The 20,565-nt window shown below is 51.3% G+C and overlaps 1 protein-coding gene across 1 annotated transcript in view; it reads left to right on the top strand.

Moving 5' to 3' along the window:
- Positions 1 to 20,565, top strand: part of SRSF11 (serine and arginine rich splicing factor 11) — a 118,837-nt gene that overhangs the window by 57,314 nt on the left and 40,958 nt on the right. The window contains exons 4-10 of the mRNA XM_075320315.1: positions 13,465 to 13,557; positions 13,749 to 13,798; positions 13,886 to 14,013; positions 14,116 to 14,200; positions 15,835 to 15,960; positions 16,050 to 16,139; positions 16,276 to 16,371. Of these exons, the coding sequence (XP_075176430.1) occupies positions 13,465 to 13,557; positions 13,749 to 13,798; positions 13,886 to 14,013; positions 14,116 to 14,200; positions 15,835 to 15,960; positions 16,050 to 16,139; positions 16,276 to 16,371 (668 nt within the window). The remainder of the gene's footprint in view (positions 1 to 13,464; positions 13,558 to 13,748; positions 13,799 to 13,885; positions 14,014 to 14,115; positions 14,201 to 15,834; positions 15,961 to 16,049; positions 16,140 to 16,275; positions 16,372 to 20,565) is intronic.

The following is a 20,565-nucleotide window of genomic DNA, read 5'->3' as shown; positions in this document are numbered from 1 at the left end:
GACCCAATCGCTAACGTATCTTGGCATGGAGTTTCATACTCTCTCAGCGATAGTGAAGCTTCCGCTGGACAAGCAGAGGTCACTACAGACTGGGGTGCAGGCTCTCCTTCAAAGTCAGTCGCACTCCTTAAGACGCCTCATGCACTTCCTCGGGAAGATGGTGGCGGCAATGGAGGCGGTTCCGTTTGCGCAGTTTCATCTGCGCCCACTTCAATGGGACATTCTCCGCCAATGGGACGGGAAGTCAACATCCCTGGACAGGAAAGTCTCCCTTTCCCAGACGGCCAAAGACTCTCTGCAGTGGTGGCTTCTTCCCACCTCATTATCACACGGAAGATCCTTCCTACCTCCGTCCTGGGCGGTGGTCACGACGGACGCGAGTCTCTCAGGGTGGGGAGCAGTTTTTCTCCACCACAGGGCTCAGGGTACGTGGACTCAGCAGGAGTCCACCCTTCCGATCAATGTTCTGGAGATCAGAGCAGTGTATCTTGCCCTACTAGCCTTCCAGCAGTGGCTGGAAGGAAAGCAGATCCGAATTCAGTCGGACAACTCCACAGCGGTGGCATACATCAACCACCAAGGGGGGACTCGCAGTCGGCAAGCCTTCCAGGAAGTCCGGCGGATCCTGATGTGGGTGGAAGCCACGGCCTCCACCATATCCGCAGTTCACATCCCCGGCGTAGAAAACTGGGAAGCAGACTTCCTCAGTCGCCAGGGCATGGACGCAGGGGAATGGTCCCTTCACCCGGAAGTGTTTCAGGAAATCTGTCGCCGCTGGGGAAGGCCGGACGTCGATCTAATGGCGTCCCGGCACAACAACAAGGTCCCGACCTTCATGGCACGGTCTCGCGATCACAGAGCTCTGGCGGCAGACGCCTTAGTGCAAGATTGGTCGCAGTTCCGGCTCCCTTATGTGTTTCCACCTCTGGCACTCTTGCCCAGGGTGCTACGCAAGATCAGATCCGACTGCAGCCGCGTCATACTCGTCGCCCCAGACTGGCCAAGGAGGGCGTGGTATCCGGATCTGTGGCGTCTCACGGTCGGCCAACCGTGGGCACTACCAGACCGACCAGACTTACTGTCCCAAGGGCCGTTTTTCCATCGGAATTCCGCGGCCCTGAACCTGACTGTGTGGCCATTGAGTCCTGGATCCTAGCGTCTTCAGGATTATCCCAAGGGGTCGTTGCCACCATGAGACAGGCTAGGAAGCCCACGTCCGCTAAGATCTACCACAGAACGTGGAGGATATTCTTATCCTGGTGCTCTGCTCAGGGAGTGTCTCCCTGGCCATTTGCATTGCCTACCTTTCTTTCTTTCCTACAATCTGGGTTAGAAAAAGGTTTGTCGCTCTGCTCCCTTAAGGGGCAAGTCTCGGCGCTATCCGTCTTTTTTCAGAAGCGTCTAGCACGACTCTCTAAGGTGCGCACGTTCCTGCAGGGGGTTTGTCATATCGTACCCCCGTACAAGCGACCATTAGATCCATGGGACCTGAACAGGGTGCTAGTTGCCCTCCAGAAGCCGCCCTTCGAGCCTCTGAGGGAGGTTTCACTTTCTAGACTGTCACAGAAAGTGGCTTTTCTGGTAGCGATCACATCTCTTCGGAGAGTGTCTGAGCTAGCAGCGCTGTCATCCAAAGCTCCCTTCCTGGTCTTCCACCAGGACAAGGTAGTGCTGCGCCCCATTCAGGAGTTTCTCCCGAAGGTGGTATCCTCTTTTCATCTTAATCAGGATATCTCTTTGCCTTCTTTTTGTCCTCATGCAGTTCATCGGTATGAGAAGGATTTACATTTGTTAGATCTGGTGCGAGCACTCAGAATCTACATTTCCCGCACGGCGCCCCTGCGCCGTTCGGATGCACTCTTTGTCCTTGTCGCTGGTAAGCGCAAGGGGTCGCAGGCTTCTAAGGCCACCCTGGCTCGATGGATCAAAGAACCAATTCTTGAGGCCTACCGTTCTGCTGGGCTTCCGATTCCATCAGGGCTGAAGGCCCATTCTACCAGAGCCGTGGGTGCGTCCTGGGCATTACGACACCAGGCTACGGCTCAACAGGTGTGCCAGGCAGCTACCTGGTCGAGTCTGCACACTTTCACCAAACATTATCAGGTGCATACCTATGCTTCGGCGGACGCCAGCCTAGGTAGAAGAGTCCTGCAGGCGGCAGTTGCCTACCCGTAGGGGAGGGCTGTCTTTGCAGCTCTAACATGAGGTATTTCTTTACCCACCCAGGGACAGCTTTTGGACGTCCCAATCGTCTGGGTCTCCCAATGGAGCGCCGAAGAAGAAGGGAATTTTGTTACTTACCGTAAATTCCTTTTCTTCTAGCTCCTATTGGGAGACCCAGCACCCGCCCTGTTGTCCTTCGGGATTTTTGGTTGTTTTTCGGGTACACATGTTGTTCATGTTGAATGGTTTTCAGTTCTCCGAGGTTATTTCGGAGGGAATTTGTTTAAACCAGTTATTGGCTTTCCTCCTTCTTGCTTTTGCACTAAAACTGGTGAGCCAGTGATCCCACTGGGGGTGTATAGCCAGAAGGGGAGGGGCCTTACACTTTTTAGTGTAATTGCTTTGTGTGGCCTCCGGAGGCAGTGCTATACACCCAATCGTCTGGGTCTCCCAATAGGAGCTAGAAGAAAAGGAATTTACGGTAAGTAACAAAATTCCCTTCTTTTCTGCTAAAATTCAACCAAACACAACAATGGTTGAACAGATGGACAAGGACCCAACATTTCCTGTGAAAATGAAGTGGCATATTTAGCAGTAGCTGAGTCATCACCAGATCTCACCCCATCGAGCCGCATGTCACAGGATTAAGACAGAACACAAGGAGAAAGAGCCACAAACAAGAAACAACTGAAGTGACCGTAGTAAAGGCGGCAAAGTCTCACACTGGAGACTATCGATGGAGACGTCCACGGCCGGAAGCCTCATACTGGAGGAGACCAGCGATGGAGACATTCATGGCCGAAAGACTTCAGTCATTGTTGCAAAGGATTCTCTACAAAGGGTTAAAAATGAACATTTTATTTATGATTATTGGTGTAATTACTTTTGAGCCCCTGAAATGAGGAGGTTTTGTAGACAAATGGTTGTAATTCCTAAAGGATATTCACAGGATATTTTTCTTTGTCGCGCCATTGGGAGACCCAGACAATTGGGTGTATAGCTTCTGCCTCCGGAGGCCACACAAAGTATTACACTTTAAAAAGTGTAACCCCTCCCCTCTGCCTATACACCCTCCCGTGCATCACGGGCTCCTCAGTTTTATGCTTTGTGTGGAAGGAGGCACACATCCATTCACATTCTCATTTTAGTTATATCGGTTGGAAGAAAAGTGGGACCCAACGGGGCCCCCGGCATGTTCCCTTCTCACCCCACTACGTCGGCGGTGTTGTTAAGGTTGAGGTACCCATTGTGGGTACAAAGGCCGGAGCCTCATGCTGTCTCCTTCACCATCCCTTAGCGGCTCTGCGAAAAGTGGGATCCTGAGCGGTCATCCAGTCACTGGGACCGTGCTCCCTACGCAGCCCCTGTGGGAATCTGTCGGACAGGAGTTTATTTATCCTCAGGGACCGGGCCCTGCAAAACTAAGGTACTCTGTATCCCCATGGGGGATGTGCATGGAGCACCTTCATCCCGGACGCTGCAGCAGCTGCTTATTTGTGACGGCCGGCGGACTTCCGCGCCGACCGCACCTGTTTGTCGGCCGCGGTCTTAAATTTAGTCCCCGGCTTCAATTGCGGCCTAGTAGCAAAACTCCCGCCCCCGGGCCTGTCTATCAGGGGTAAGGGCGGGACTGCCGACCTGACGTCGGATGTGAGGGCCGGAGCATCCTGTATTTCTTTTTCGCTCTATTGGGAGACCCAGACAATTGGGTGTATAGGCTATGCCTCCGGAGGCCGCACAAAGTACTACACTCAAAAGTGTTAGGCCCCTCCCCTTCTGCCTATACACCCCCCGTGCTCCCACGGGCTCCCCAGTTTTTTGCTTTGTGCGAAGGAGGTCAGACACACACAGCACAGCTCCACAGATTAGTCAGCAGCAGCTGCTGACTATGTCGGATGGAAGAAAAGACCGCTGGGTGAGAGACATTCTGTCTCACGGTTACAAGATAGAGTTCATCTCTCGTCCCCCGACTCGATTCTTCAGGTCTTCTCCGCCTCCCGAGAGAGCCGAGGCTCTTCTGCAGGCGCTGGGCACTCTGAAGGCAGAAGGAGTGGTGGTCCCTGTTCCTCTTCATCAACAGGGCCACGGTTTTTACTCCAACTTGTTTGTGGTCCCAAAGAAGGACGGGTCTTTCCGTCCTGTCCTAGACCTGAAACTTCTCAACAAACACGTAAAGACCAGGCGGTTCCGGATGGAATCCCTTCGCTCCGTCATCGCCTCAATGTCCCAAGGAGATTTCCTTGCATCGATCGATATCAAAGATGCTTATCTCCACGTTCCGATTGCCCCAGAGCACCAGCGCTTCTTGCGCTTCGCCATAGGAAACGAACACCTGCAGTTCGTGGCACTGCCATTCGGCCTGGCAACAGCCCCACGGGTTTTCACCAAGGTTATGGCTACTGTAGTAGCGGTCCTCCATTCTCAGGGTCACTCGGTGATCCCGTACTTGGACGATCTGTTGATCAAGGCACCCTCTCAAGAGGCATGCCAACACAGCCTCGACGCTACCCTGGAGACTCTCCAGAGTTTCGGGTGGATCATCAATTTTCCAAAGTCAAATCTGACACCGGCCCAATCGCTCACATACCTTGGCATGGAGTTTCATACCCTCTCAGCGATAGTGAAGCTTCCGCTGATCAAGCAGCAGTCACTACAGACAGGGGTACAATCTCTCCTTCAAGGCCAGTCACACCCCTTGAGGCGCCTCATGCACTTCCTGGGGAAGATGGTGGCAGCAATGGAAGCAGTCCCTTTCGCGCAGTTTCACCTGCGTCCTCTTCAATGGGACATCCTACGCAAATGGGACAGGAAGCCGACGTCCCTCGACAGGACCGTCTCCCTCTCTCAGGCGACCAAAGCTTCCCTTCGGTGGTGGCTTCTTCCCACTTCATTATCGAAGGGGAAATCCTTCCTACCCCCATCCTGGGAGGTGGTCACGACGGACGCGAGTCTGTCAGGGTGGGGAGCGGTTTTTCTCCACCACAGGGCTTAGGGTACGTGGACCCAGCAAGAGTCCTCGCTTCAGATCAATGTTCTGGAAATTCGGGCAGTGTATCTTGCCCTGAAAGCGTTCCAGCAGTGGCTGGAAGGCAAGCAGATCCGAATTCAGTCGGACAATTCCACAGCGGTGGCATACATCAACCACCAAGGCGGCACACGCAGTCGACAAGCCTTCCAGGAAGTCCGGCGGATTTTGATGTGGGTGGAAGCCACGGCCTCCACCATATCCGCAGTTCACATCCCAGGCGTGGAAAACTGGGAAGCAGATTATCTCAGTCGCCAGGGCATGGACGCAGGGGAATGGTCCCTTCACCCGGACGTGTTTCAGGAGATCTGTTGCCGCTGGGGGGTGCCGGACGTCGACCTAATGGCGTCCCGGCACAACAACAAGGTACCAACGTTCATGGCACGGTCTCAAGATCCCAGAGCTCTGGCGGCAGACGCCTTAGTTCAAGATTGGTCGCAGTTTCAGCTCCCTTATGTGTTTCCTCCGCTGGCACTGTTGCCCAGAGTGTTACGCAAGATCAGGGCCGACTGCCGCCGCGCCATCCTCGTCGCTCCAGACTGGCCGAGGAGGTCGTGGTACCCGGATCTGTGGCATCTCACGGTCGGCCAACCGTGGGCACTACCAGACCGACCAGACTTGCTGTCTCAAGGGCCGTTTTTCCATCTGAATTCTGCGGCCCTCAACCTGACTGTGTGGCCATTGAGTCCTGGATCCTAGCGTCTTCAGGGTTATCTCAAAAAGTCATTGCCACTATGAGACAGGCTAGGAAACCAACGTCCGCCAAGATTTATCACAGGACGTGGAAAATTTTCCTGTCGTGGTGCTCTGCTCAGGGTTTTTCTCCCTGGCCATTTGCATTACCTACTTTTCTGTCCTTCCTTCAATCTGGACTGGAAAAGGGTTTGTCGCTCGGTTCCCTTAAGGGACAAGTTTCAGCGCTCTGTGTTTTTCCAGAAGCGCCTAGCTAGACTTCCACAGGTACGCACGTTCCTGCAGGGAGTTTGTCACATCGTTCCACCTTACAAGCGGCCGTTAGAACCCTGGGATCTAAACAGGGTGCTGATGGTTCTTCAGAAACCACCATTCGAGCCAATGAGAGATATCTCTCTCTCACGACTTTCGCAGAAAGTGGTTTTTCTAGTAGCTGTCACTTCTCTTCGGAGAGTGTCTGAGCTAGCAGCGTTGTCGTGCAAAGCCCCTTTTCTGGTTTTTCACCAGGACAAGGTGGTTCTACGTCCGGTTCCGGAATTTCTCCCTAAGGTGGTATCCCCCTTTCATCTCAATCAGGATATTTCCTTACCCTCTTTTTATCCTCATCCAGTTCACCAATGTGAAAAGGATTTGCACTTGTTAGATCTGGTGAGAGCACTCAGACTCTACATTTCTCGTACGGCGCCCCTGCGCCGCTCGGATGCACTCTTTGTCCTTGTCGCTGGCCAGCGTAAAGGGTCACAGGCTTCCAAATCAACCCTGGCTCGGTGGATCAAGGAGCCAATTATCGAAGCTTACCGTTCGGCTGGGCTTCCGGTTCCCTCAGGGCTGAAGGCCCATTCTACCAGAGCCGTGGGAGCGTCCTGGGCTTTGAGGCACCAGGCTACGGCTCAACAGGTGTGTCAGGCGGCTACCTGGTCGAGCCTGCACACTTTCACGAAGCACTATCAGGTGCATACCTATGCTGCGGCGGATGCCAGCCTAGGTAGACGAGTCCTTCAGGCGGCGGTTGCCCACCTGTAGGAAAGGGCCGTTTTACGGCTCTCTTACGAGGTATTATTTTACCCACCCAGGGACTGCTTTTGGACGTCCCAATTGTCTGGGTCTCCCAATAGAGCGAAAAAGAAGGGAATTTTGTTTACTTACCGTAAATTCCTTTTCTTCTAGCTCTAATTGGGAGACCCAGCACCCGCCCCTGTTTTTTTTGTGTACACATGTTGTTCATGTTGAATGGTTTCAGTTCTCGGAGTTTTCCTTCGGATTGAAGTTACTTTAAACCAGTTTATAATTATTTTTCCTCCTTCTTGCTTTTGCACCAAAACTGAGGAGCCCGTGGGAGCACGGGGGGTGTATAGGCAGAAGGGGAGGGGCCTAACACTTTTGAGTGTAGTACTTTGTGCGGCCTCCGGAGGCATAGCCTATACACCCAGTTGTCTGGGTCTCCCAATTAGAGCTAGAAGAAAAGGAATTTACGGTATGTAAACAAAATTCCCTTCGTTTCCTCCCCCCTCACTGATCACTTTGGGGACTCCAGATTCCCGCACTTTTCTAACGCCGCCCACGGCCCCACTCCTCCCCAGAGAGCTCTGGCAGCCATTTCTTTGGCATTCTGCCTGTGGAGGATTTCCTGGAAGAGCTCTGCAACGCTGGGAGACCTAAGGCAGGGAATCTGGAGGACACACACTCCGCTTTTTAGCGGTCGGTAAGCCACACCGGTCACCCGGTGCTGTTTCCCCCCAGGGTGCCGGAATAGACACTATATATATATATATATATATATTGCTGTTCGGTCGGGCTGTATACACTCCCCATATACCCTCAGTGGTCACTCTCCTAGGAGACAACAGCATGTCGTCCACAAGGAGCAAGGGTGCCAAGGCACAGGGTTATTTTGCGACCTGTACCTCTTGTGCGGCTAAGTTACCTGCGGGGTCCACCTACCCTCACTGTGAGCAATGCTCAACCCCTGTTTTGCTTGCTCAGCCGGAGCCTCGGTCACTAGTGGGCCCCTTGGCTCAGGTAGAACCCCTTGCTCCCCCTGTCCAGGCGGCAGGGACAGAGTTTGCAGTTTTTGCTGAAAAACTGAGTCACTCTCACAATCCATGGCTCAGTCTATGGACAAATGGTCTGCCAAGCTGCTTGAGGCTTTGCAGTCCAGACCGGTCCTTACACAGGCCCCGGGCCCTGTCGGATCTTCGCCTCCAGGCCCCTCTCTGGCCGCGCCGCAGCACGTTCCCAGGGGGGGCCCTAGGTCTCACGTGGAGGACTCCGGCCCGGACCACAGTCCCAGACCAGCTAAGCGGGCCCGCTGGGAATCTTCCCCGACTTCTTCACGCTGCTCGGGTTCCCAGATTGAGGTCTCTCTGGAGGACGAGGCGGACGTCGCAGCTCAGGGCTCTGACCCTGACATTGCTCTCAATCTTGACACACCTGAAGGGGATGCCATAGTAAATGACCTTATCTCGTCCATCAACCAGGTGTTAGATATCTCTCCCCCGCCGCCACCTGTAGAGGAGTCGACTTCTCAGCAGGAGAAACACCAGTTTCGGTTCCCTAAACGTACACGGAGTGCGTTTTTCGATCACTCTAACTTCAGAGATGCTGTCCAGAAGCCCAGAGCGGTTCCGGACAAGCGCTTTACTAAGCGCCTTACTGACACACGTTACCCCTTCCCCTCTGACGTAGTTAAGGGTTGGGCTCAGTGTCCCAAGGTGGATCCTCCAGTCTCTAGATTGGCGGCTAGATCTGTGGTATCGGTTGCAGATGGCTCATCGCTAAAGGATGCCACTGACAGGCAGATAGAGCTCCTGGTGAAATCCATCTATGAAGCCACGGGCGCGTCTTTTGCCCCGGCTTTTGCAGCCGTGTGGGCACTCCAAGCTATTTCAGCTTGTCTGGCTGAGATTAATGCGGTCACACGTAATTCTGCTCCGCAGGTTGCGTCCTTGACTTCTCAGGCGTCAGCTTTTTCTTCCTACGCCATGAACGCAGTTCTAGACTCTGCTAGCCGTACAGCGGTGGCATCCGCTAACTCTGTGGCAGTCCGCAGGGCCATGTGGCTGCGCGAATGGAAGGCAGACTCTGCTTCCAAGAGGTTCTTAACCGGTTTGCCGTTTGCTGGCGACCGCTTGTTTGGTGAACGATTGGATGAGATTATTAAGGAATCCAAGGGAAAGGACTCCTCCTTACCCCAGTCCAAACCAAAGAAACCTCAGCAACGGAAAATACAATCGAGGTTTCGGTCCTTTCGTCCCTCCGCCAAGCCCCAAACCTCTTCGTCCAGCAGGCCGGAGAAAGGCCAGAGGAACTCCTATGCGTGGCGGTCCAAGTCACTCCCCCACAAGGCCGCAGGAGGCACTGCTTCCAAGGCGGCCTCCTCATGACTCTCGGCATCCCCGAACCGCATCCTCGGTCGGTGGCAGGCTCTCCCGCTTTTGCGACGCCTGGTGGCCACATGTTCAAGACTGATGGGTGAGAGACATTCTGTCTCACGGTTACAGGATAGAGTTCAGGATGGCGTGTCAAAACAGCCTTTCCGTCGCTCTGGCGACTCTCCAGCAGTTCGGGTGGATCATCAACTTCCCAAAATCCAAGTTGACACCGACCCAATCACTGACGTACCTTGGGATGGAGTTTCATACTCAGTCAGCAGTAGTCATGCTACCACTGGACAAACAGCTTTCGCTGCAGGCAGGGGTGCAATCTCTTCTCCGGGGTCAGTCACACCCCTTGAGGCGCCTCATGCACTTCCTGGGGAAGATGGTGGCAGCTATAGAGGCAGTGCCCTTCGCGCAATTCCATCTGCGGCCACTCCAGTGGGACATTCTCCGCAAATGGGACAGGAGGTCGACTTCACTCGACAGGAACGTCTCTCTTTCCCTTGCAACCAAGACGTCACTTCAGTGGTGGCTCCTTCCCAACTCTCTGTCGCAGGGAAAATCCTTCCTACCCCCAACCTGGGCTGTGGTCACCACGGACGCGATCCTGTCAGGGTGGGGGGCGGTTTTTCTCCACCACAGGGCTCAGGGAACCCGGACTCCGATAGTCATCCCTTCAGATCAATATTCTGGAGATAAGGGCAGTGTATCTAGCCCTATTGGCTTTTCATCGGTGGCTGGAGGGCAGACAGATCCGTATACAGTCGGACAACGCTACTGCCGTCGCATACATCAACCATCAGGGCGGCACGCGCAGTCGTCAGGCCTTCCAGGAAGTCCGACGGATTCTGCAGTGGGTGGAAGCCACAGCTTCCACCATCTCCGCAGTTCACATCCCGGGCGTAGAAAACTGGGAAGCAGATTTTCAGTCGACAGGGCATGGACGCGGGGGAATGGTCTCTTCACCCAGACGTGTTTCGAGAGATCTGTCGCCGCTGGGGAACGCCGGACGTCGATCTCATGGCGTCACGGCACAACAACAAAGTCCCGGCATTCATGGCCCGGTCTCAGGATCACAGAGCTCTGGCGGCGGACGCATTAGTCCAGGATTGGTCGCAGTTTTGACTGCCCTATGTATTTCCTCCTCTGGCGATGCTGCCCAGAGTGCTGCGCAAAATCAGGTCCGACTGTCGTCGCGCCATTCTCGTCGCCCCAGATTGGCCGAGGCGGTCGTGGTACCCGGATCTGTGGCATGTCACGGTGGGTCAACCGTGGGCGCTCCCAGACCGCCCAGACTTGCTGTCTCAAGGGCCGTTTTTCCATCTGAATTCTGCGGCCCTCAACCTGACTGTGTGGCCATTGAGTCCTGGCTCCTAGCGTCCTCAGGGTTATCTCAAGATGTCATTGCCACTATGAGACAGGCCAGGAAACCAACGTCCGCCAAGATCTATCACAGGTCTTGGAGGATCTTCTTATCCCGGTGCTCTGAAAAGGTTTTTACTTCCTGGCCCTTTGCCTTACCCACTTTTTTTTCATTCCTTCAATCCGGAATGGACAAGGGTTTGTCTCTCGGCTCTCTCAAGGGACAAGTATCGGCGCTATCCGTATTTTTTCAAAAGCGCCTAGCCAGGCTTCCGCAGGTCCGCACGTTCCTGCAGGGAGTTTGCCACATAGTCCCACCTTACAAGCGTCCGCTGGAACCCTGGGATCTTAACAGGGTGCTATTGGCTCTTCAGAAACCACCTTTCGAGCCGCTGCGGGATATCTCTTTATCACGTCTTTCGCAGAAGGTGGCATTTCTACTGGCAGTTACATCGCTCCGTAGAGTATTGGAGCTGGCAGCGCTGTCATGCAAAGCCCCCTTCCTGGTTTTTCACCAGGATAAGGTGGTTCTGCGTCCGGTCCCGGAATTTCTCCCTAAGGTGGTATCCCCTTTTCATCTCAATCAGGATATCTCCTTACCTTCATTTTGCCCTCATCCAGTTCACCAATGTGAAAAGGATTTGCTCTCGTTAGATCTGGTGAGAGCACTCCGGCTCTACGTGTCTCGCACGGCGCCCCTGCGCCGTTCAGATGCGCCCTTTGTCCTTGTCGCTGGCCAGCGTAAGGGTTCGCAGGCTTCCAAGTCAACCTTGGCTCGGTGGATCAAGGAGCCGATTCTTGAAGCCTACCGTTCTTCTGGGCTTCCGCTTCCTTTGGGGCTGAAAGCCCATTCTACCAGAGCCGTGGGTGCGTCTTGGGCATTGCGGCACCGGGCTACGGCTCAGCAGGTGTGTCAGGCAGCTACCTGGTCTAGTCTGCACACTTTCACGAAACACTATCAGGTGCATACCTATGCTTCGGCAGACGCCAGCCTAGGTAGGCGAGTCCTTCAGGCGGCGGTTGCCCACCTGTAAGAGGGGGTCGTTTTAGGCTCTTTTTTTATTGAGGTATTATTTTACCCACCCAGGGACTGCTTTTGGACGTCCCAATTGTCTGGGTCTCCCAATGGAGCGACAAAGAAGAAGGGAATTTTGTTTACTTACTGTAAATTCCTTTTCTTCTAGCTCCTATTGGGAGACCCAGCACCCGCCCCTGTTCCCTTCGGGCTGTTGTTCTTTGTGTACACATGTTGTTCATGTTGAATTGCTCTTTTGGTTCATGGTTTCAGTTCTCCGAACATCCTTCGGATTGAATTTACCTTAGACCAATTTATAAGTTTCCTCCTTCCTGCTTTTGCACCAAAACTGAAGAGCCCGTGATGCACGGGAGGGTGTATAGGCAGAGGGGAGGGGTTACACTTTTTAAAGTGTAATACTTTGTGTGGCCTCCGGAGGCAGTAGCTATACACCCAATTGTCTGGGTCTCCCAATAGGAGCTAGAAGAAAAGGAATTTACGGTAAGTAAACAAAATTCCCTTCTTTTTGTTCATCCCCCGTTTAACCTGAAAGTCTCCAATTCAATTGCATCTCAGTTGTTAATTTTAATTTAAATGGAGACTTGCAGAACTGAAATCTCAAAGATTCGGTCACTGTCCAAATATTCCTGGACTTAACTGTACTTTACCACTGAATCACTTTCACCCTCCTCTTCATAATTGCAACAGATTGGTGTCCTGGATCATTGTGTAGGTAAAGTCTAGCGATGGCTGGAGTGATGGCAGCATCTTCTGTCACTACAGAGCAGGACATCTGTGACTTCATGACCCCGTCAGTGATATGTAGCCCCCCAACAGCAGCCTTTATGTACCCTACATAAGAACACGGCACCACCAGGTCACGCCGTAGGCACCAGGCATTTTTCTTTCCCTCACCTTTGTGACACCATACAGTTTTGAAGCCATCCGTTCCAAAATCCTTTCTTTTGTTCTCATTGTCCCAGATGTCCTAGGAGTCTTCATTTATATCAGCTATAGGCCTTAGCAAATTATAGGCGGCTTTTTTGTGTCTGGGTTTCAGAAGCTGCCTCCTCCATTGATGATATACATGCTGTTCCTCTGCAGTGTGCACCAGAGTGTCACGGGAAACACTCGCCAAGGTTCAGCTTTCTATTTCTTCTGATAACTGCAGAGAATGTACATGTGATTCTCTTCCCTTCCCAGAAGACGCTCCTGTTAGTGACATCCATGGTCGCCCAAACGTTTGTGAGATTTGGCAGCTCCAGCTTTGTTTTATCACTTTTGCGCCAGTATCTGAAAAGTGAAGTTTTGTGATCTTGTAGCCTTCACCTTTCCTTTTGTAAAGATTTTTTCTTCTCAGATCTTGACATTTCTCTTCCACGTGGTGCCATTGGTGACAGCATGAAATCGGAAGGTTTTTTTTTTCCTTTCTAAGTATCGTCCTTTTATACGACAACGGTGTAATGAATGGAATTCTTGTTAAATAGATTTTTGTAGTCTAAACTTCAGCTTTGCTGCTAAGACTCTTTGGGGTGTACTCATTTTTGCAACAATCTTGAGTGAATTTGTTAGGACTACTAGGAGACTACAGGTTTTCTGATAATTCTGTTGGGGTGTACTCATATATGCTGAGCTCTTTATATACAAAAAAGTTCCTTAATCTGTGCAATGCCATCTGTGGCCCAACTACAACTCCCAGCATGCCCACAGCTAATGAGTTGTTGGTAGTTCCTCTAAAGCCACAGGTTGGAGAGCTATAATGAAAAGTGTTTTTCTCCCTATATTATAATCTTTTGTACTGATTTTCTATGTTTATCTGTGAATGTTAGATTGGTGCTGTGCCGCTCGCTGCTCTGGGAGCTCCTACGTTGGATCCAACACTTGCAGCCCTTACTCTTCCTGGAGCCAACCTCAACTCCCAGGTACCAGATATCCATCCCCACAGTCTATAAAATAAGGTTGGCTTGTTACTACCATATTAAAAGGGGTGGTCTCCCATTCATTAAAGGGGTTGTTGACTATCCTAGGTTACTGGCCACCCCTGCAGTCTGAGTGGCTGCTTACCTAAGCTCCTTCAGGGTTTTATTAACGACATGTCGTCTTTTCTCTACAGTCACTTGCAGCCGACCAATTATTAAAACTTATGAGCACGGTTGATCCCAAGTAAGTACTATCCCATAAGTATCATCCCCCCCCCTAGCCGGCAGCGTTTGGGGCCGCTCTGACTGATCTGTACATTTTGTTTCCTAGACTGAATCATGTGACAGCCGGACTGGTGTCACCAAGTCTGAAATCTGACGCATCTAACAAAGACATTGAAGAAGCCATGAAGAGGGTCCGGGAAGCCCAGTCCTTGATTTCTGCTGCCATTGAGCCTGGTATGTTGCTTGGTGTTCATATTCTTCTTTTTCTTTTTTTTTTTTTTTCTATACAATAATTAATTTTTGTTTTTAATTTGTATTTTTTTTCCTCCTTTTTAGACAAAAAAGATGACAAATCTAAAAAGCGTTCGAGGTCACGTTCCCATTCCAGGAGGAGGAGAACACCCTCATCATCCCGACACAGGTGAGAAATGTCACATTAAGGTTGTGTGCGCACGCAAAGTATAGAAATATCTGCACCAAATCTGCATATCTTGGCAGGCAAAACTGTTTGGTTTTTTTTCCTTTTTTTTTCAGTGCATTTTTGATTTATGGTTTTCTCCTTTTTTTTTTTTTTTTTTTTTTTTTTTTTTTTTCTTTTCTTCATGCATTTGGTGTGGAAAAACGCTGAGAGAATTTACATGCTGCAGTTTATTTTTATCTGCAAAAATGTGCACAACACATCAGGGTTCTCATTGACTTTGCTGGTACAGTGGAACCTTGGATTACGAGCATAATTGGTTCCGGGAGTCTGCTCTTAAACCAAGTTACTCTTATATCAAAGCAAATTTTCCCATAGGAAATATTTGAAATACAGACAATTCGTTCCACAACCCAAAAATATTTACTGTATTTATAGAAACTTATTACAGCTACAAATTTGTAAAAAGCTTTGTCTTGCAAGACGCTCTCAAGCCAAGTTACTCTTAAACGAAGGTTCCACTGTATAAGGATTTGCAGGCAGTTTTGGGACAAAACTGCACCCCCCAAAAAAAGCATCAAAAATGTGATTAAAAACAGTGTGCACACAGCCTGAGGCTGCGTGCCCATGATCAGTGTTTACAGCTATTTGGATGCAGCGTGTCCAAAACACTGATGTACAGTACAAGCACAGCAGATAAGATTTTTAGAAATCCCATGACCACTGTGCTTGTTTTTTCCCGCAGCGAAAACGGTCATGCGGTGCGGCTTCCCGAGCCGCAGCATGTCAGTTTATTGCTGCAGAGCCATGAATGTTCTCCACAGGCGTAAGAGAGACCGCACCTGCCTGAACCCCGGTAGTGGGCATGGGCCGCTGCGGTCATCTGTGGACAGCACTTGCAGCCCTGCAGGAGACGACACGCCGCGTCCCGGATGCAGTATGTCCGGATTGTGGGCACGTATTCTAAAAGTACCGACAATAGGAACGTTCTGCTCCAGCTCTTTCTTTTATTAACCCCTTCGTAATGTGAAGTTTATTTTTGCACCTTTTGGTTTTTTTTTCTTTACTCCCCCCTCCTTTCAAGAGCCAAATTTCCCCTTCCCACCCGGCATGTATAAGTGCATGGTCTCTTACTGCCTATTTTTTTTTTTTTCTTCCTTTCTTTAGTCTGCTTAGAGATTGCATGTGCACAGCTGTCACCCTTCTTTTATGGTGCAGGCTCAGCTGAACACTCTTAATACATGTGCACTCAACATCTGCTGTACATATATATGGATGTTTGCAAGAGGTTAAACATCTATTATGTCCGTGTCATATACTCTCTATCAAATTGCACCAGGAGGAGCGCACTTATAAATGTTTGGGCCTCCTTAGTAGAGACCTGCATATCTGTTCTATGCACTAGTGAAGCATTTAGTACACTATGCCGGGTACTCATATATTGGGGTGAAGTTAGGTGGTAATAAAGGCCACTCAGCTCATAGTGAAAATGCACTCCCTGAATATGTCTTTAGATAATCGGTAGGAAAGACAGCTCATTGTATTTAGCCTGGGTCCCTTTCTTATTGTAGTTGCAGCCAGTGAGCAACTTTCAGCAGTTTTAGCTCTTTATTTATTTTTTTTAATTTTACATATAGACGTTCAAGAAGTAGATCAAGAAGAAGATCTCATTCAAAGTCCAGGAGCCGCCGACGATCCAAGAGCCCGAGAAGAAGGCGCTCCCACTCCAGAGACAGAAACCGCCGTTCTCGATCGAAATCCAGGTAATGATTGACACTTCTCCAAACCTAAAACCATCAACTGTCGTCAGTGCAAAATCTCATCCTGAATTTACTTTTTTTCTTTTCCCCAGAGAAAAAAAGCGTGAAGAAAAGGAGAAAAAACGATCGAAAACGCCACCCAAGAGCTACAGCACAAGCAGGCGATCCCGAAGCACAAGCAGGTACCGTGCTGGTGAAAGCTCATCAATCCCCACCCCAGTCTTGTATCTTTCGGGCTTTGTGACGCTGATCCTCTATTCTTCTTACATCCAATCGTATATTTTGTTTCTCATTTGATTTTTTTTTTTTTCTTTTCAGGGACAAGAGGCGCAGGAAGAGTCGCAGTGCGTCTCGATCCCCGAAAAAAATGAGATCGCCGAAGAGGAAACCATCTCGCAGCCCATCCCCTAGACGGTATTACACAAAAAAGTGAAGCTGAGTTCTTATATCAGCAGCTCCCGTATAACTGTATAGGCAGCAGCTTTTGCTGACTTGTGGTTTGAACCTCAGGATTTCACTGAGCGCCTGGTGTGAAATACACGTGTCGATTACTTTACACCAGTTTGGAAGTTTTCTCCCCCCCCTCTTCATGTATTTAAAAGGGGATCTCCAGCGCCTTTTACGTCTGCATTTGGAGGTGAGGGATGCTATTGACAGATCCCAGCATTAATGGCATTCATTGGAGTAGGACGATTGCGTGGTGCCAGGCTTCACACTGTCTTAACAGGAACCTGTTGATGCCACGTACTCGGCAATTCTCGCCTGCTGATGCTGACTATGGAGGTGTCAGGGAACCCTTTTAAGGGTAGAGTCACAATGGTGTATAACTCACACAAGTGCAATAATGCAAGAAAATCTCACATTGCACTTGGCCTCATTTAGGAATGCTGCAGCTGAGATCTGCGAGTTTTTCCTCAGCCCTAAGTGGACTGAGGAAAAAAAATCACAGCATGTGGAGTGTGTCTGCGAGTCTCAGATAACTCGCACCCATACAAGTCTGTAGGTGCGAGAGAAACAGACTGCACTCGGATGACACCGGAGTGCAGTGCGATATACGTATCAGCTGACAATGGAGATTAATCCCTTCCTCTCATCCACAGCTGTGATGTAAGATCAGATCAATCACATGACACTCGGCCCACGGTCGCAGTAGAGCGGGAGCCGAGGGTCATTAGCATATCACATCTGATGTCATACGCTAGTGTGATGCTGACCTAAGCCTGGGTGTTCAGCTTCCATTCCTAATCATTAGGCCTTGTTCACACACTGCGTTTTTACTCGCCGTTTTTTGCGCTTTTGGTGCAGAAATTTCTTGAGAAGATGGTTGTAATCTTTCTGCAGACATTCCCCAGCAAAACCTATGGAAAACAAAAATAGCTGTGCGCACACTGCATTTTTTTCTCAAGAACATTCTTTCTGCAGAATTTCTTAAGAAAAAGGATGTGCATGTGACTTCTTTTCCGCAGGTACCTGCGTTTTTCTTCAGCGCTCTATTGGGAGACCCAGACAATTGGGTGTATAGCTACTGCCTCCGGAGGCCACACAAAGTATTACACTAAAAAGTGTAAGGCCCCTCCCCTTCTGGCTATACACCCCCCGTGGAATCACGGGTTCTCCAGTTTTAGCTTTGTGTGTGAAGGAGGTCATACATCCACGCATAGCTCCACGGTGTGTAGTCAGCAGTAGCTGCTAACTACTCGGATGGAAGAAAAGTGGGCACATATAGCGCCCCCAGCATGCTCCCTTCTCACCAGATGGTGCTTGAAAGGTTGAGGTACCTATTGCTGGTACAGAGGCTGGAGCCCCACATGCTGTTTTTCCTTCCACATCCCCCTGGAGGGCTCTGTGGAAGTGGGATCCTTCCGGCCACAAAGCCCTGAGGCCGGGCTCCATCCACAGACCCAGAACGAACCTGATGGATGTCGAGCATTGGTACAGTCAGGGACATGGCCCTGCATCTGTCAGGTACTCGGTGTCCCCGGCAGGCACAGAACGCTCCAGACTTGCTGGGCGTTATAGTGCGCCGGGGACATAAGCAATGGGGTTGTGTCACCTTAGTTATGGCTGGGTGACGGGTTATGTGTTTGGGAACTAGCGCCGACCGCTCCTGCGGCGGGGCGCAACTGCGACATGCAGGGCGCCGGGGACAGAGCGCCGACCGCGCTTTTACGGCGGCGGCGCTCCTAACTTTACTTCCCGGCTTTTGCGGCCTAGCGCCGCTTCGTTCCCGCCTCCGCCCTGTCAATCAGGGCGGAGGAGAGACGCTGTGCAATGGCCAGCGCCGGGGGCTGGAGCTTGATTTACATGCTCCAGCCCCCTCACGAGGCACAGTGAGAGCACGCTTTCCCGCTCTTCGTTTAGGAACGCCCAGAGCCGCCCCTCTTCCTCACAGGACGCCGGCAGCCATTATTCATGCGGTCCGGCTGGGGACAGGCAGGCAGGCTCTGGGAGACTCAGACAGGGCGTCTGGCGGCCACACACCCGCTCTGAGGCGGGCGGTAAGCAGGCTGAAAGCCCCTCTTGTGCCACAGTGATTCTATTTGTGTACTTTCTTCTGGTGCCATATAGATATTGTATATATATTTGCACTGTAGGGCGCTTCTTGGCTATAGACCCCATATTGCGCTGAGGAGACAGCAACATGTCCTCCACAAAACGCAAGGGTCCCAAGGCGCGGGCTGTGTACACTGTCTGTACTGTTTGTGGGACTGATCTACCGGCAGGCTCCACTGACCACCATTGTGTGCAATGTTCCGTGCCTGTAACGCTTCGTCAGCCGGAGGTGGCAGTAGTAACCCAGGCAGAGACGCCTGTAAGTCCTGCCCCAGTAACAGGGACAGATTTTGCAGTTTTGGCTGGTCAGATGGCTGTCACTATGACAAAAATCCTTGAGGCCTTGCAAACCAGGCCAATTACTCAGGCTCCGGACACGGCTGTGTCCTTGCCCCCTGGTCCCCCTCAATTGGAGCGAGTCTGTACTTCAAGGGGCTCTCATGTATCACAGGCTGATGGCTCTGACTCAGATGACGGCCCCAGCCAGCCCAAGCAAGCTCGCTTAGACAGACCCTCCACATCATCACATTGTTCAGGGTCTCACAGGGATGAGTCTCTCTATGATGAGACTGAAGAAAGTGGTCAGGTTTCGGACCATGAGACCACTCTCAATTTGGATACCCCTGATGGTGACGCTATGGTCAATGACCTTATTTCGGCCATCAATAGTGCGTTGGATATTTCTCCCCCAGCTCCCTCAGCAGAGGAAGCTGCTGCACAGCAGGAGAAATTCCATTTCTTGTATCCCAAGCGTAAATTGAGTGCCTTTTTAGACCACTCTGACTTCAGAGAATCTATCCAGAAACACCACGCTCAGCCATACAAGCGTTTTTCCAGACGCGCTAGGGATACACGTTATCCGTTTTCCCCTGACGTGATCAAACGCTGGACCCAGTGTCCAAAAGTGGATCCCCCTATTGCCAAGCTTGCGGCAAAATCTATAGTCGCGGTAGAGGATGGCGCTTCACTTAAAGACGCCAACGACAGACAGATGGACCTTTGGTTGAAGTCTATCTATGAAACTATCGGCGCGTCGTTTGCCCCTGCATTCGCGGCCGTGTGGGCACTCCAAGCTATTTCAGCTGGGTTGGCACAGGTAGAGGCTGTCATGCAGCCAGCAGTGCCAAAGGTGTCGACCCTAACCTCACAAATGTCTGCGTTTGCGACCTACGCTATCAACGCGGTTCTGGAATCTACGAGCCGTACGTCGTTGGCGTCCGCCAACTCCGTAGTGTTGCGCAGAGCATTGTGGTTAAAGGACTGGAAAGCAGACGCTAGTTCCAAAAAATGTTTAACCAACTTGCCATTATCTGGAGATAGACTGTTTGGCGAGCAGCTCGCTGAAATCATCAAACAGTCCAAGGGTAAAGACTCGTCCTTACCCCAGCCCAGATCAAACAAACCTCAGCAGAAAAAGTGGCAGCCGAGGTCTCGGCCCTTTCGAGGCTCAGGCAAGGCCCAATTTTCCTCATTCAAAGGGACGCAGAAAGAACAAAGGAGCTCTGATTCATGGCGGGCTCACTCACGACCCAAGAAAGCAAACGGAGGAACCGTTTCCAAAGCGGCTTCCTCATGACTTTCAGCCGCCTCCCTCCGCATCCTCGGTCGGTGGCAGGCTTTCCCGTTTTTGCGGCATTTGGCTGTCACTGGTCAAAGACCGGTGGGTGACAGACATTTTGTCGCGCGGGTACAGAATCGAGTTCAGTTCCCGTCCTCCACCTCGGTTCTTCAGAACCTCCCCACATCCCGACCGAGCGGATGCCCTTCTGCAGGCGGTGAGCTCACTAAGAGCAGAAGGAGTGGTAATCCCTGTCCCCCCTCAGGAACGAGGGCGAGGGTTTTACTCCAATCTCTTTGTGGTTCCAAAAAAGGACGGCTCCTTCCGTCCTGTTCTGGACCTAAAAAGGCTCAACAAGCATGTGAACGCCAGGAGGTTCCGGATGGAATCCCTCCGGTCTGTCATTGCGTCAATGTCTCAAGGAGATTTTCTGGCATCAATAGACATCAAGGATGCGTATCTCCACGTACCAATTGCTACAGAGCACCAACGTTTTC

This window comes from Anomaloglossus baeobatrachus, chromosome 8 (assembly GCF_048569485.1).
Source record: "Anomaloglossus baeobatrachus isolate aAnoBae1 chromosome 8, aAnoBae1.hap1, whole genome shotgun sequence".
NCBI classification, from domain to species: Eukaryota; Metazoa; Chordata; class Amphibia; order Anura; family Aromobatidae; genus Anomaloglossus; species Anomaloglossus baeobatrachus.
This window is presented reverse-complemented; position numbering and strand designations above follow the sequence as displayed.